Below are 16,583 nucleotides of genomic sequence, written 5' to 3'. Positions count from 1 at the left end.
TCTCTGTCCATCCATCTATTCTTCCGTCCATATGTCTATCTGTCCATCTATCCTCCATCCATCTGTCTATCTGACTGTCTGTCTATCTATACATCTGTCCATCCATCTATCCATCCGCCTATCTATCTATCATCCATCAATCCGTCTGTCCGTCCATCCATCCATCCATCTATCCATCCATCCTCCATCAATCTGTCTATCTGTCCATCTATCCTCCATCCGTCTATCTATACATCTGTCCATCCATCCATATGTCCATCCGTCCATCCGTCCATCCAGTCTTCATACAGCCATGTAATATCTACAACATTACTATAAAAAGATCCAGATTTTAAGTATTGGGTAAACGTTTATCAGTCTCGAGGCACTCCAGAAGGAATATGTGTCCAACAGTACTTCAAAACAACTGTTTGCACGAGTGTCCACTGAATGATCCTGATCTGTTTTATTTCAATCACGTCTAACACGAAGCTCTTTTATCTCTCTTTAGCTTTGATTAAAGAAAAAAATGATTAGCAGTTGTTGTAACAAGGGCTTTAAATTCAAGGGCCTCTCAAGGCATTGTGGCCGGCTGCCACAGAAACCAGTTTCACTGTTTGGGTTTAGCATTCCTTCTATTTCCATGGTGACAGCATCCAACCGAACATCTGAGCCATTTATTGCTCTACTCGTTATGGTGTGTTTTAATGAGGAGGATTAAACAGCACAATGATACAGCTTTGGGTTTAGCTCTCATGTCAGCATGGACATGATATAACTAGTAATTAGAGGGTAAGCACTTGATTTTCTTGTGTAACTGCAATTATAAGCAGCTGTTATCAAGTTATGCATGCCTCAAACACTTATCATCCATATTAATCTTACTCAAAAATGTTTAGATTTTATTTTACAGACTTTTTTGTTTCTGTCCTCATCAGCAGAAGTCACATACAGTCACAGCTTCCACGACTGGGCAACATGAGGAGACCCTTTTAGTCTGGTAGATAAAGAAATGGGTTCAGCCGAAGAAGAGGAATAAAATCACACGGTATGATTTCAGGCATAAATTCTAAATCTGTGCTGTTAGTCACTCGTGCACCCAGACAAGCTCTAAAAGTTAAAGTTTCGCTGTGACCTGCAAAACTAAACTTTCTTTAGAATCTGTGTTAAAGCGTTGCTATTTTTCTTCCTGACTGAATTCCTCTATCATGTCTGCCTGGAGACTTACTGCCTGCAGCTTTTACATATACAAAAAAGCATCAAACATAAATAGCTACAGGCAAGGCTGCTCAAAATTGTTGTACTGCAGGCAGAACAAATGGGACAACCTCAGAGATCCATCCATGGAGCATAAGGGGGCATCATATGTACTGTTTTTCATAGTTTTAAAGAATGTGCCATGACTCTAATCAGTACATTCACACTGATATTAGATAGCATGAAAGTACTTTTTTTTATTGGTGCAACTGTTTTTGTGGTTTTCAATCTTCTGTCGTTGTTTGGTTCCAGCCTTATTAGTTTGTGTTAAGTTACACCTTTAGCACCTGCATATACATCATCCAGTCACTTGTCAGTAGTCACTATATCTGTGACTGTTGCCTGTTCATCACAGTGCTCTTCTTTGTGTTCCAGTGCCTGCTTTACATTTATTGGACTGTCCTGCCTTGGGGTTTGAGACTTTCTGCCTTTTCCTGTAAGTTTCAGTCAGTTTCTTCGTTAGAGCTTGCTTGAGTATCTTTCTTTTTTCTTCTTATTTTAGAAACCACCTGCCCCCCTTGTGTCTGCACTTCTAACCTCTTGAGTAAAGGAAGCCAGGGAGGTGTTATCCTTTAAGCCCTGACCTAGGAACTCTCGACCTGACCAGATTAAGGACTTGCTTTACACTCCTCATTACCTCCTTTGTTTTGGGAGAAAGTCTACAGAATTGTTTATTGTGTGTGTGCAGAAAGGCCCACGGCGTGTGCACGACAGCCGTCGTGAGCTTGACGATTTGAACAGCCCATACTGTCTTAGCAGGAAGTCATTTGAAATTCAGTAGATAAATTTGTGGGGAGGCTGAAATTCGGTCACTGCTGCTGAATCAACTCAAATTTTACTCATCCTAAAACTGAGTTCGCTGCAGTACCTCGAGGCTTTTGGACCCTGTTCTTGTCTTGTTCTGTCTCTCTCTCTACGTTGTTCCACATTACTGGTTAACTTCTCTCTTTTAATCATTTCGGCTGTGTTTGCTGCCAGTGTTCTTCCCTATGTTTCCTGTGTTTGCCTTCTTTATCTCTTACTAAACTCCCGTTGTTATCAAAGTTATTAAAGCCTAACAATCTTTCTTTCTTTCTTTCTTTTTTTGCAACAAAGTTGTCTGCCTCTTTTGTGTTTATATTACTATTGCACAGGCTGGAGTCTATAAATACAGTCCTGCTGATGTGAGCAGAGATTTTACAATAATATTCACACACCCTTAAAGAGCACAATCAGGCTCAGAGACTGTTGAGGCTCAGAAGAGCGCAATTAGGCTCCACTTGGCGCAATCTTTTTAAAATCAGCTATCATTTATCTGTCATTGGCAGAGGTCAATCAGTTTCACAGCCAGCCAGCAGGACTCTCCAGGAGCAGCTTATACATGTCTAGACTTGGACCGGGGGGGTATGATGGAGATCGAGCATATTCTCTGACCACATGTCTGTATCATTACAACAAATATTGATATGTTATAGACTCTGAAACAATCATTCTGACAGTTATTTCAGTTATATTAAAAATGTTATATTGGTAGTATAATTGGAATGCATTGAAATGGCAACAGGTGGTTCCCATTTCACTCTTTATTCAGCTCACTGTATTCAGTCTATATCCTGAGGCCGAGTTCAGAGTATTCAGAGCCATTTGTGTCTGTTTGAGATACAGCTCCAGCCAACTGCACATCCCCTCCCACAGCATGTAAGGCTTTTTTCATATGCAAATACCTCCCAAGGGTCTTTGTGTGGACCTATCTGCAGGCCCTTAAATGGCACATGCGTGGCACCTGACATCTCCTGATGCACGTAGCTGGTGTATGCATCTGTTTGTTTTGGCGGTGATAAGAATGCTGCTATTTGGTGTTTTGGACAGGAGCAGAGACAAATAGCATCCTCTTTTGTCCCCCTCCCCAAACCCACCCCCAGTCTTCCCACCCCGTTCATGGGTCACTATGCTACCCCCCATTGTTAGATCTCTTTTAGTCATCTTTAGCTTTTCAATCCTTAGAAAATGTGCAGAGATTAGTGTAGTCAGTGATGTCACCGCTCAGTCTTGTAATTAAAATTCTTAGCATGGACCGGTTGAAATGCAAGCCCACCAATAAACTCAGATTCAACATAGCTTTCTAAAAGTACGATTATAATCATGCAGGTTTTCTTGCTGGTTTCTGAGAATGCATTCTAAAAGAATAAATACTAGGATGTAATATTTTATCACCAGTGTCTGAAACTCACTCTGGTTTCATACTGGACAAGTGCGGAAATCTGGTGTGGGGCTTGAATATATCATGACAATAAACTAAACCTCGAGGTAACTGAAACTCAACTCTGACACTAATTGTCTGAAAAGGAGTCACTTACCCTCTGTCGCAACCAGTGATGAGATGAGCAGTGTGCATGAAAGGAACGCAAAATGACGAAAGCGAATTAAATCCATAATCATGACAGGAAACCATCCTGTGCTCAAGTCTAGCCATACGCTGCGCTCTTACTGCAGATTGCTCCGTTTCTGCCTCGCAGTAGCGCCGTTGTCAACTCCAGATCCACTTGATGCACACTTCTCTTGCTGGAGCACCACCAAGAGCTCCCATAGCCCAGGAATAACAAAGACGGCGTGCTGTTCACCGGGGCACAGGCTGGGCTGCACACACCGAGCAGTGACAGATCACCACATGGGAGGGCAGTCTCATTAGAGAAAAAGAACTTTTCACAAATAACACAATGAATAATAAATATCACAATAGAAATATTCTATTCAATTAAGACCAGTTTCTGAGCCATTAATGAATCAAATGACGAGCCAACGACTTCACATTTTACTTATTTGTTTAAAGTTTAATATAGAGCGTTGAGCTATATACGTGGTGCGATTATTTCATGACAAATGATCAATTAAATCAAACTGTTCTTAAAACACAGAAAATCAAAAATAAACTCGGAAATATTTTTTTAATCTTTACATTTTTGATGCTGAGGCGTCAATAAACGTAGAAACACCCCCAAATAAATAAAAGTATTTCTGTTTATTTCACTTCTAATGTTCAAACTACAAACGCACATCCAGCGCAATGAACGCGTTCCCAAGGCAACGCAAACAGGAAGTTGAGGAAGCTCTGAGGGGAGCGAAGGAGACAGCTGTGTTAAACGGACACAAGTGGCCGCTCGCTTTTCCGTGTCTCGTCTCCGAGATGTTAGAGTAACGTCCCCGCCGTGACTCCACGATGTCCGCATCAACGAGGGCCAGTTCAGCGCCGAGTTTGTCGAGGCCGGAGCGGACACCGGACACCGCAGGTGACGCTAACGGGCACACTCGTGACAGTAGCTACTGCCCACGTCTGTTCGAGTGGGTCGGGGCCAAGAAAGCGAAACCCCCCGAGGCACGCTTCAGTTTAGAGCCTTAAAGAAAGCATCGCATGAACTTAGTGTTTCTACATTCAGAGCTTTGCATTTAACATCAGTAGGATCAGTCACACAGTGTTGGTCAAGTTACTTCAAAATAGTAATTAGTTACTAATTACTGATTACTTCTCCAAGAAAGTAATCCAGTTACTTTACTGATTACTTATTTTCAAGAATAATTAGTTACTTTATCTCTTAGCTACTATTTAAAAACATGAGACAACCCGGATACGTCATAAAGCAGACCTTTCAGCTCCATCTTCTAAAACGGCATCAAATGAAAAAGCTTCTTTTTAAAAGCAAAATGAAATAATACGCGACAGTCTTTGACTCGAAGAAATTTCATTAACATTTAAATCTATTTCCTGCACATTCCAGCACATAAAATAAAATAATGTTTTGTGTTTACACTCTTTCAAATAGATGCAAGTAAAACACAGCAAAAATAAATCAAATCACAGATTCAGCAGCACTGAGTCCTGTCGGGTGGAGGTTTGTCCACAGCACATGTCAGTGGGAGGATCCGGGGGTTTCTCTGTGAATGTCACGTTCCCGTGGCAGCGTGCTCGCTGCTCGCTCAGATTTCAAGTTTCATTTCTCGCTGTAGAAAGAAGTTTTCTTCCCACGCAGAGTGCACAGCGGACGCTAATGTTTTTGTCACTTTTTACAGAATCAAACTTAAAGTAATGTGATTACTTTCATGCTTTAAACGCTGCATGCTCGTACTCTCTCTGCACGCCATATTATCCATTGTTGATCTGCACACGTCTGTCGCTGCCACGAACCTCGCACGCTCGTACGTCACTGTCATGAGACGCTCACAAACAACATCATGGTTTAGTAACGCAGCGTGCTTACAGGAAAGTAACAGTAATCTAATTACTTTTTGCAACAGTAATCCCTTACTTTACTAGTTGCTTGAAAAAGTAATCGGATTACGTGTTATTGTCCATCTCTGGTCGCACACAATCCCTTTGTCTTGGAGCTGTCTGCAGGCCTGCACCACCTTTTGCAATAATAAATAAAAGTCAGTACTTTTATTCATGCTTTATTTTTTTAAACTTTAGTGTGACTAACATGCTACACCAACACTAACAAGGGTGCTAAGGTTTGTGATACTTTATATTTTACTTTATTTTATTTTATTACTGGTGTCATTATTGTGCAGTGAAGAGAGACAGGATCCAAAAACGCAGGAATACAAACTAACACAAGCTAAACAGGGAGGAAACAAGTACAACGAAACTAAAGACCTGACACACGGAACATGGGAAATGTCACGGATGACACGCCGACGATGTGGCAACGAACAGAGGAAGACGAAGGGCTTAAATACGCAGAGAGATAATGAGGGAATGAGACACAGCACAGCAGCTAACACAGCACACGAGACTGTCAAAGTAAAACAGGAAGCAGGACGCACTCACAAAGACACGGACTTGACTGACTGGGGAGACACGGGGAACATGGAGCACAAGAAGAGCACAGACGCAGAAACCAAGACACTGAAAATGATCAATAATAATGAAATCAAAGACTATTAATAATTCAACACAAAACACTGGGACACAGACTCAGGACCAGTTATGTTCCCTAAAGGCTCTTCTCTCCCAGTATAACTATAACAGTGCAGATGTGCACAACATTTAATGAGCCCTTCCCTCGTCCATGCATTTATTACCAAGTTTCATAAAATTCAACTTGTTAGTTTTTTGCAAATTCTGTCTGACGACATTAAATAAATGGCTTTGATCACACACTGTGCAGGATTAAAATACAGGTAGTTGATACGTACTGTGCAAAAGGCTTCAGTCACTCCTTGCTTCTTTATACTTTGCTACCAAAGAGCCAGACTTTCTTGTGATTATTTAAGGTGGAATTGAGCGATAGTTCTCCAAGCTTTTTGAAGGTCTGTATTGAACACGAGGAATATGGATGGAAGGGTGGATGTCAACAAATGGCTGAGGCCAAAATAGCGGAGTGAAAATCAGTGGAGAAGGTCTAAAGGAGTGTTTTGTGTTTTTGGTCCTTTTATTCTTCTTTATTTCATCGTGTTCTCTGTGTGTCTTTTATTTCCTAGTTTCGTCTGCTTATACTTCTAACTTTATTTAGTGCTTCTAGTTTTGCTTGTCTGAGTATTTGGTCCTGTTCATGTTTGGTCTCGTCTTACCCCTGCGTGTTTCCTCCCCAGCATTTCCTGCATTGTCTTCATGTTTGTCTAGTTGCCTGTTTTCTGCAGTCATGTCTCTGTGTGTGTGTTTGTGTGTTCCCATTACTTCCTGTTTTACTTTGGTAGTCTCCTGTCTGTGTACACCATGTTCTGTTTTGCTTCTCTTACTTTGAAGGCACCCGTCTCATGTGTTAGTCCCAGCTGTGTTTCCTGTTCCCTTGTCACTCCTCCTGTATTTAAGCCCTTTGCTTTTCTTCTGTCCAGCGCTGCGTTTTTCTGCTTGTCCTAGCGTTCAGCAATAAAGCTGTCTTTGAGTCTGCATTTTGGCTCCTTCGTTCCTCCTGCCTGCAGCACACAGGACATGACAGTTTTGTGAATTCAGATTTGAAACTTTTTATTCAAACCTTCATCAGTATGTACAGAGGAGGTCAGGGGAGATGCCCAGCAGTGTCTACATCCATCTGTAAAACATGGTGGAGCTCGTGGTGATGGTGTACTGGCTGAAACGCTGGTCTTGTCGACACTGATGGAGTTATCTATGCAACAAAGTGCTGTCAGAGTTTGATCCACCGTGTGACACAGTGTGGATCTGATTGGCAACAGCTTCGTTTTTCAGCATGACAGTGATTCCATGTATTTTTGCACATTTCAGTAAATAACTGAACTTATTCTTCCAGCAAAATATCAGGAAAGTAGGGGTCACTAAAGACTTCTGCACAGTACTTGTTGTTTTAAACTTTTTTTCCCAACTTGTGACAAAGCCAAAGAAAGCTGATGTCTCCTTGTTCTATGTGCGTGATGCAAGAAAATCCAGAAGCTTTATTATGCACGTAGACATTTAACAGTGAAACCTAATGTCCCCTAAAATCAGGTCTGAGTTATTAAGCTGTTCTGATGGGTTTTGATCTTTCTCAGTGGCAGAGCTGAATTTTCAGCTCCCGGTGGTGAGCACCAAGACGCAGCCCGCTGTCAGAGGGCAGATCGTCCCACACGAACTTCTGCTCAGTCTAACCTCCACTGTGTGCAAGAGGAGAACACCGGGGCGATCCGCACACGACCGACACTGCGAGGTAGCATCAAACCCTCTTTTACGTCTACATGACCACACAACAGCTGATATAAAACAACCTGGACTGACTTTGTATCTAGAGCTATGGAATCAGACGCCCTGATGCAGTCTGGCATCATCCACTCGGACGCAAGAAATACAAACACTTTCTGGAGCAGCCAACATCCCTGACAGGAGCTGGCAGGTCAGTCAGGTTCCTACAAACGTGGAGCTGATGATGTTTTATTATGTCAGTATTTAGTGCTCAGTTTCTCCTCCACATATATTTACTCCTTTCTTCATGGATGGTGTCCTTATAGGGATATTTCTTTCCTGTGTGACGCCATGGTAACCAGAAAGAAGACAACACTCCTCCCACCAGTTAGTGAAAAGCAGGTCGTTGGTGGCGCGCAGGTGAGCCGCCTGTTTGAACTCTCTGTGTGTGCATATACCTGTTTGCTGCTGTCCATGTGAGCGTGTGCACACGTGCACGGCGCGAGGTGATGATCGCGGCCGCTTTGTCTTTCAGAACTCGTGCGTCTCCGACAGTTTTATCCCGGAAGAATTTCACATAGTGAAAAATAAAGGACTACGGAGCCTCGAGTTCTACGAGGAGTGAGCGTCACTGTGTTCAGTCTGTCTGTCGATTATCGCCGTGTGTCTGATGCTGCGATCGTGTTTAAAGCACAACTTTAACGCGTCTCTTCCACAGTGCATTCACAGTGCAGCTGAGGGATGAAGAGCAGAGGCTGCGGGTCCTCCCTTCACTGTGAGTTCACAGATATGAATTCCTCTCATTCATAATTAACCTTAAGTGATGTAGTAGAAGAAGTTGTCCTGCTGTGTGCCACGAAGTAGGCGGTGCTAGGCAAGACCAGGGTTAAGGGAGCGTTTAAATGTGTAATATTACACATTTCTGTATGTTTTCGTGTCCAGGAGGCCCAGTGGGAGGCTGGAAGCGGTCCAGCTGATGGGGATGATGGATGACATGCTGGAGAAGGCTGGAGTGGATGAGCAGAGCGAGGAGCTGGCTGAGCTTTCACAAGTAGGCAGGCAGAGAAACATATGTAGTCATGCAGCCTTTACGTGGAAAAATGGACCAAACCTCGGAAAATATCAGGCGATCCTGGAAAATATTGATATTTCAGTTGCTTCAGCCTGCAGCTGCAAACCTGCACATTTACAGCCCACCTTCACCTCGGGTGTCGTGTCTGATGTCTGCTCTGTTCTAAATCTTTCTGTGTCCTCCTGCTGCCGACTGATCTTTTGTTAACATTGCCATCATAAGTGTAATAGATTTAGAGATTTGAGTATAAAACACAGAAAAGTCAGAATTTGTGGTGCTGCTTGGAATATCCGATCGTGTAGAGTGTGAGAAGCCGCACAATGACTTGTCTTCCAGCTGGAGGGTCTGCTTGAGCTCGTGAAGGTTGAGCAAAATATCTACAACATTGTCTTCCATGAACTGATCAGGCAGGTGAGCGTGGGCTGTGCCGAGAGAGGACAGCTGCTTGCCAAACTCAGGTTAGCGGCACACACATCAGAGGAAAGGCCACAAGCATAGAAGCAGTGCACCAAAATATGAATGAGACATGAGTCTGCAGTGGCGTTTTGTTAATAATTCAAGTTAAATGTAAAAACTGAAATCTTGGTCCAGTAATGACCTCTGCAGGGTCTGTGTCACAGCAGCCGTGTGTTTGTTCAGACAGCGCTACCAGTCGCTGCTGGATCGAATCCCGCGGCGCCTGAAGGCTTTGCACACCGAGGTGGTGGCCCAGCGGGCTCTGGATCGTCGGCTCACAGAGGAGATCCACCACATCAAGTTATCCATTCAGCAGCTTAGCGTGTACGTACGATCAGACTGGGGGGCGATCACGAGTAATATTACCACGTGCTGCTCCAGAACAAATAATATATGTCGGACGTTTGATGTTAATGCGCTGATTACAGATGTGCGGATATGAAAATGTGCGTGTATTCATTGCTACGTGTGTGTCTGCGTTGTCTTCATAGGGAACTTTCTAAAATCCGGGACCACGATGCTTTTGTTTCCCACCAGGCGGAGCACGCTCACTGGCAGCTAGCCGAGGCACTCAAACAGACTCGCACCGACTCAAAGTTAGTCCAGAGATCATTACATCGACTGGATGCATTAATCTGAGTTATGAGCCTTGTTTTACTGATGATGGATGGTCAACGAGTTTTGTGTTGTGAATTATGCTCTTTACAGTGTGGTCCAGGCTTACCATCAGCTGTATGAGCTTCAGAGAGCTCGCCTGGAAGCTCAGCTGATCCACATGACCGAAGACAGAGACTGCTGGAGCCAGTTTACCCTCTGCCTCGCCCTGAAGGTGTGTGAGGTGTCTTTGATTTGACCTGGTCTTACTTTCATTTTAGAGTGAGAAACATGACTGTTATACCAACTCTATGGTCAGCTCTCTGTGGAGCTCCAAGGCTAACAAAAGAGGAAGTGAATTAAAGGACACAACATGCTCAATGTAGCTTTCCCCTTAGCATTTCATCCATAGTAATACTTGTACCAGTATATCAACCAATATGTCCCAACCACACAAGCTATATATATCTATATATATCTATATATATGGATTTACAAAACCTGATTGATTTTTTTAAAAGTAATGAATAGATGCTTCAGCCATCCACCCTTTTGAGCTTCCTCCAAAGGGTGGATGGCCTCGCCCTTAGAGATAGGGTGAGAAGTTCAGCATCTAGGAGGGGCTCAGAGTAGAGCCGCTGTTCCTCAACATCGAAAGGAACCAGCTGAGGTGGTTCGGGCATCTGACAAGGATGCCTCCTGGGCGCCTCCTGGGTGAGGTGTTCCTAGGATGTCCCACTGGGAGGAGGCCCCGGGGCAGACCCAGGCCAGCCGAGAACGCCTGTGTGTTCCCCCGACAAGCTGGAGGAGGTGGCTGGGGAGAGGGAGGTCTGGGCTTCTCTGCTTAGGCTGCTGCCCACGCGACCCGGCCCCGGATAAGCAGAAGAAGATGGATGGATGGGAGAAACTGCTGTACACAGTGTTATTGGTGGTGTTGCACAGTTTATCCATCAGAGGGCATTTTGCAGCTTCCCTGTTCGCAGCACTGGTTTGGAAACAACAACCAGCTGATCACAGAAGTCGAGTAGAACGTAAACGTATATTCCAAGACTCAAGATGATTTTGTAACTTTGCTGTCATATTATCTTAGCAAGGACTCATAAATAACTACACATAACAAATGCAATGAAAATCTGTTTATGTTTCATGTGTCTGAAAGTAAAATCTCCAAATACCGGTCTAAAAGTCGTTTATTTAAAGTGCTCAGATTTCTGCTCAAAGATACAAAGTCAGAAACAGCAGTAATATGAAGCTTTTTATTTTTGTCAGGTGATCAGTGTGAAGCAGCTGCATCTGGTCAGTCAGCTGCATATCAGTGAGCAAAGCTGGTTCAAGACCGCAGAGCACTGCATCCTGTTTCTCACATCTAAGGTACAAATCTTTATTTTTATAAATAGCCCTGCTGGTTCAGTTAGACTCCGGCTGTAACAGCGACCCTCCTGCTGCAGGACACAGAGTGCATTAACATTATCATGGAGAGCACAGACTACTGGAGGAAGCAGCTGGCTGCTTTCATGTCCCAGCTGAAGCAGACTGAACATGCCCACTGTGCACAGATCAGCGCCATCCAGCAAGGCATCAACAAGTGGCTTTCCTTCTGCTCCTCAAATAATAAGTAAGGACAGTTAAAATGCCCCCTGGAACTTTCACTGACACCTTACAGTCACTGTGTGATTCTCCAACGCTACGTTTTCTTTCTCAAGGCTTCCTGAACCCAAATATGATAAAACATCAGTGGAAGAGATTCATGGCGATTTGCAGCAGTGGTCAAATGTAAGGCTTGTGTGTCTCACCTTTGTCATAGTTTTAGAAAATCTTCCTTTTTTAATTGGAGATGAACAAACCAGAGTCGTCTGCACATGATTAAACACCAGGAAACATTTGTTTTGTCTAGATGTTAGCACTGCTGTGTGAACACTACCAAGGCGAGAAACAGCTGAACTGCCAGCAGACACTTAGTGAACTCGGTAATATCCAGGAAACATGGCTGAATATGAGCCTGCAGCTCTTTAGAAGACACCCTTCAGCTGACGGGGGACCTCCTGAAGGCCAGCACGCCCAGAGAGAACTGGACAAAGAGCTGTGTGAGCTCCTCAGAGAGCTGGACGTTCAAGTGGATGGAGAAAATGGTGAGAAAATGGTTTAATCATTCTTGAAATATGGATAGACCACGTCGCTGAACAATGCCGTTGCAGGGCTCCATGGAAATGTGATGTCACTGCACGGTCTGATGGAGTCCGGGGGATCCAAACTTGCCGCGGTGATTGAAGATCCCGAAAAGATGGCCGTCTCTGATTGGTTAGAGCTGGAGAGAGCGCTGCACAACTGGAAGAGTTTGGCTGACGAAGCTTTTCGGCACTTCTCCAACAAAACGGACAACAATAAACCGGATACTTGGTGAGTGCGGGTCCATAACACAAACTAACTTTGAGAAAGACAGTTTTTGTACTTTTGCTGGATTTTAACTCAAGCAATCAGGATGTGATTTTGCATCAACGCTCTAAGAATTACAGTTTTACACACAGTCCCCATTTTCTCAAAGTGAATTAGACAAATTAACAGAATTTTAAAATGAGCATTGTTTTTTATTCATTTATTGCAGACGTTTTGCAGTTTGGCAGATAGAGGGAAACAAATTGAGCTTGTAGAAAAATTCAACCTGATCTGTTTTCATGCTGAAATTCAAACACTTGTAGTCGTTTACGGCGGTTCTGAAATGCTTCTTTGTGCGTGTTTGTTAAAACAGCGCAGAGGCAGAAAAGCTGTTTGACAAAATCCAGGCGTTTGTAACCAACCTGTCTGACTTCACTGAGGGGGAGAACTTTAGGCTCCATGAAGAAGTGAGTACCGGGCATGCTCAGTAACACCATATTTACATGTTCTGCTGTCTTTTGAGTGTATTTGTGTTAAATTGGAACTAACACGTGAGCCCCATGAATACGGTGCTCAGGCACAGCGGCTGTTTGTAGGAGACGATCTGAGTTTTGGCTTCTTTGAGTCTGGATGTTTTCTTTGCTACCAGATCAGATCTGCTCACGCGGCTCAGACTCGGTGGATGTTAGAGCTCTTACTCCTTGTGGTTCCCAACCACAGCGAGGAGGAAAACCAAGAAGAAGAACCCCACCGGTACATTCCAGAAATTTCACAGGAAACTCTGGATGAGGATGCCCAGATGCTGGCTGAGAAGCTGGATCGCTTGTCCAGCTACATCACCAGGTACCAGAAGCTGTTGTAAATATTTTACAGTAACTGTGTGATAAAATAAATCTCTTTAACAGTAAAATAACAACACACGAACCGACTCGAGCAGGTTACGTACTTTTAAACGTTGGAGTAACTTTACATTTAAACAGCGAGCGAGGAAGGAAACAGGTTGTCAGACTCATCTGAAAATGTTGTTTAGTTCGTGCAGCCTGGTCCTGGAGGAGCACCTGAACACGCTGTCAGCTCAGGCTCAGAATGAGATGAACGAGTTCAAAAAGCTGCAGGTAAACACACCTCTGGCACACATACACTATCACTTGTAACATTGGGGCGGGGTCAGTAATAGTTTTGCAATGTCAACTGTGATTGGTGTCCTCAGAGGGAGTGTGGTGATTGGGTGGAGACCTGCAGGATACTGCTCGCAGGTGTTAAAGGCGCTCCCGTGGAGCTGCCCGTCACGCCGCCTGCACCTGTTTCCAGCAGTGGCGTCTTGGACTGTCCAGCAGACGGTGCAGAGGCTGTGGTGAGGATTCAACTCGAATAGAGCTCGCACACGTTTGCTAGATTTTTTGGGATCTGTGAAGTAGTCTGACTGGAGCATCAAGGAAGGTGGTAAGTGAGCTGACTCCACAGACGTTTTGGAGGAGATGAGCAATTTATTTACTGTGACCTCCATCATATGTGAAACTTAACAAAACTCACCTTAGATTAACTTATTTAACAAAACTCAAAACCCACACGGAGTCAGTGACACAGCTCACCTCTCCTCCCTCACCTGCATCAAGCAGAGACCAACCGAGCTGCCAGTTTACCTTCAGTTAGTTTAGCCAGCACCACCAGCTGGAGCTCAACACAAATGACTGAGAATTACATGAAGCTCCCCACATTAACACATTTACACAACTAAACGGCTCCATGTAAGAAACAATATGCAACAAATCCCTTTGCATCCTGACACAAACAAAAGGAAGCATTCCTACATAAAAACCCTCCTCCTGGTTTAACCTGCTGATGTCAGACATGACATCATCAGTACTTTAAAAATCAGGAAATGCTGGGCGGGTCTTTCCCACAGCTGACCTACATGAAGACTGAAAACAAAGAAACAATGTAAGTATGCACACATGAGTTAATCCTGCAACATAATAAAATATAAAGAAACGTGTGAGTGTTTGCTTTAATTTGCCAGCAACATAACGCTTACACAAAGCCGGGATAGTAAGTGTAGCAATGTTACTTTAGCAAATAAATATACAGAGAGAATAATGTTCTTCATGTGCAAAAGTCAATGTTGTGGAGCAACTGGTGTCACAGGTGGGTGAAGTACAAGAAGGTATTTTTAACAACAGAAGAACAGTTGTCCCAGATTTTATTATTATAGTCTGTGTGTGTGTGTGTGTGTGTGTGTGTGTGTGTGTGTGTGTGTGTGTGTGTGTGTGTGTGTCTCTCTCTGTCTCCTTATGGGGACAAAACCGCGGTCCCCACGAGTTTGAAAGCATTTTTCAGACTCAAAATGTGGTTTTGGTGTCAGGGTTCGGGGTTAAGCATTCATTCTTATTTGCTGACAAAAAGACATTTCAGACAAAGAAAATTTCTTGGCTGCTGAAAGACACGAAACATAAGAGTTTTGTCAACTGGAGCGTTAATAGCAAGATTATGGAGCTTTGTGTGACACAAAATGAGTGAATTAAATTGACACTTGTGGAATTTAAGGAGTTTTACGAACCTTTAACCTCCTGAGACCTGAACTCTTCCACGACATGGATTTTTAATTTTTCTTTGATATTTGGGCTGATTGGGGCCCGATGAATGTAAAAACAAAGAATTACCAGATTTTTTTTTTTTTTTAAGAAAAATAAGAGCCACATATGAGGATATTCATTTAAAACTTTGATAGAACAGTAGCAGTATAATGTCCTCGTAAGTGGATATCAGGCCCATGCAGAGCAAAATTGAGTATTTTGGTCTAAATAACCCAAAATGTGATGTCTTCATATGTGGACGCAGGTCCCAGGAGGTTCTAATAGAATCGTGTTAAGCAGGATGACTAAAAATGTTGTTTTTGTCCTGTAGGGGGAGCAAACGGTTTGTGAGAGCGCTGTGCTGAATCTGATCAATTATGATGGAAACGTTGCACAGAGGAAGCTTGGAGCGTGCAGTGTCCAGCTAGACAGGGTCAGACAATTGAAGTATACATTTTTATGTTGTTGTCAGTTTGCATTGAGCTGAACAGCCCGTGTGTCTGTACCTGTAACCACCTCTGTGTCTGTCAGACGGGCGAGCTGGTCGTGTCTCCGGTGACAGACGATAACCAGAAAGCTTTCAAGGATCTGACCACAGTAGGATTACTGCAGCAAGAACTGCAGTGAGTTCATTTTCTAAATAATGTTTGGATGAATTATGTTTCATGGATATTCCTGAAAATAGTCTTTATTTTCAGGAATTAGTCTTCTTCATTGTAACCTCTCTCTGCTGTTTTCATATAAATGCACACGATACTCTGTAAAAGTCCAGGAATCCCACACAACTATTCCTGAACTGCTCAGAAATGAAAAGAAAGCTTCCCCGTGAGAGTTCAGGCCCTGTTGAAGTATAAAGTATCTGGTTAAACAAAATTATAATAATAATTATAAAAATCTGGCTCCTTGGAAGGAAAATTTTAATGAAATGAGGGGTGCCTCAAGACCTCTGCCCAATACTGTATCTTTTTACACAATTTTTTCAAAGCACTACTTTAAACTATTGCTATAAACTATAAAACATCCATCCATCAGTCTACACGTGCATCCATCCATCGGCTTACTTTCCCTTACCGCCCCTCTTTAGTGATTCTGAGGTGCGAGTGCAGATTGCGGAGAAGCGAGCCCTCAAAGCCGAGGAGGCTCTGCAGGAAGCACTGAAGAAGATTAAAGACCTGGAGAGACAACTGCAGGGTCGCCCCAGTGTGGAGCCCCACAGTACTGAAGGTGCAGATTAACCAGCTGATAAAACCAGACAGTGACACAGCACATACGCATCGAGGTGGTTCATGTCTTTACTGGTTTATGTTTCAGAAAAAAACAAAACACCGCCGCCTTCACCGCAGCCAGAAACAACACCAACTCCTCCGAAGAAAACGGCAACCGCAGTCAAACCAACGAGCAGCAGCAGAAAGAACAAGAAATGCTGATCGGACCATCGGACGTCTCTGCTTATTTATTTTAACCAGTGTTAAATACTTGTTTGGTTTACATGTGAACAGGAGGGAAGTTTAACAGACACATAAAAACATCACTGACCATCGATGGTACCCAGTTTTTGAGTGTTTATTCCCAGGCTGACGATCAGGGGTGTCCAACTCCAGGCCTCGAGGGCCCGTGTCCTGCAGGTTTTAGATTGGTCCTTGATGCAACACAGCTGATTTAAATGTATAAATGACTTCCTCAACATGTCTTG

The 16,583-nt window shown here is 43.5% G+C and overlaps 2 protein-coding genes across 2 annotated transcripts in view; one reads left to right on the top strand and one right to left on the bottom strand.

The window, feature by feature from the left end:
* crb1 (crumbs cell polarity complex component 1) overlaps nt 1-3,796 on the bottom strand; it is a 20,770-nt gene extending 16,974 nt beyond the window's left edge. The window contains exon 1 of the mRNA XM_040015088.1: nt 3,573-3,796. Coding sequence (XP_039871022.1) covers nt 3,573-3,654 — 82 coding nt within the window. The 5' untranslated portion in view covers nt 3,655-3,796. The remainder of the gene's footprint in view (nt 1-3,572) is intronic.
* Nucleotides 3,797-4,155: 359 nt separating this feature from the next.
* On the top strand, nt 4,156-16,557 carry axdnd1 (axonemal dynein light chain domain containing 1). Its single transcript, XM_040015091.1, has 24 exons — nt 4,156-4,502; nt 7,696-7,850; nt 7,930-8,033; nt 8,149-8,242; nt 8,358-8,443; nt 8,541-8,597; nt 8,765-8,873; nt 9,231-9,352; nt 9,534-9,674; nt 9,842-9,946; nt 10,059-10,179; nt 11,214-11,315; nt 11,393-11,559; nt 11,648-11,717; nt 11,839-12,073; nt 12,140-12,341; nt 12,691-12,784; nt 12,967-13,160; nt 13,348-13,432; nt 13,528-13,671; nt 15,222-15,323; nt 15,422-15,513; nt 15,975-16,114; nt 16,202-16,557. Exons 1-24 carry the CDS (start codon nt 4,433-4,435, stop codon nt 16,315-16,317), a joined length of 2,907 nt encoding a protein of 968 aa, XP_039871025.1. The 5' UTR covers nt 4,156-4,432; the 3' UTR covers nt 16,318-16,557.
* The last annotated feature ends 26 nt before the right edge of the window (nt 16,558-16,583 follow it).

Source organism: Simochromis diagramma, unplaced genomic scaffold, assembly GCF_900408965.1.
Source record: "Simochromis diagramma unplaced genomic scaffold, fSimDia1.1 OVJJ01000453.1, whole genome shotgun sequence".
Taxonomy (NCBI): domain Eukaryota; kingdom Metazoa; phylum Chordata; class Actinopteri; order Cichliformes; family Cichlidae; genus Simochromis; species Simochromis diagramma.
This window is presented reverse-complemented; position numbering and strand designations above follow the sequence as displayed.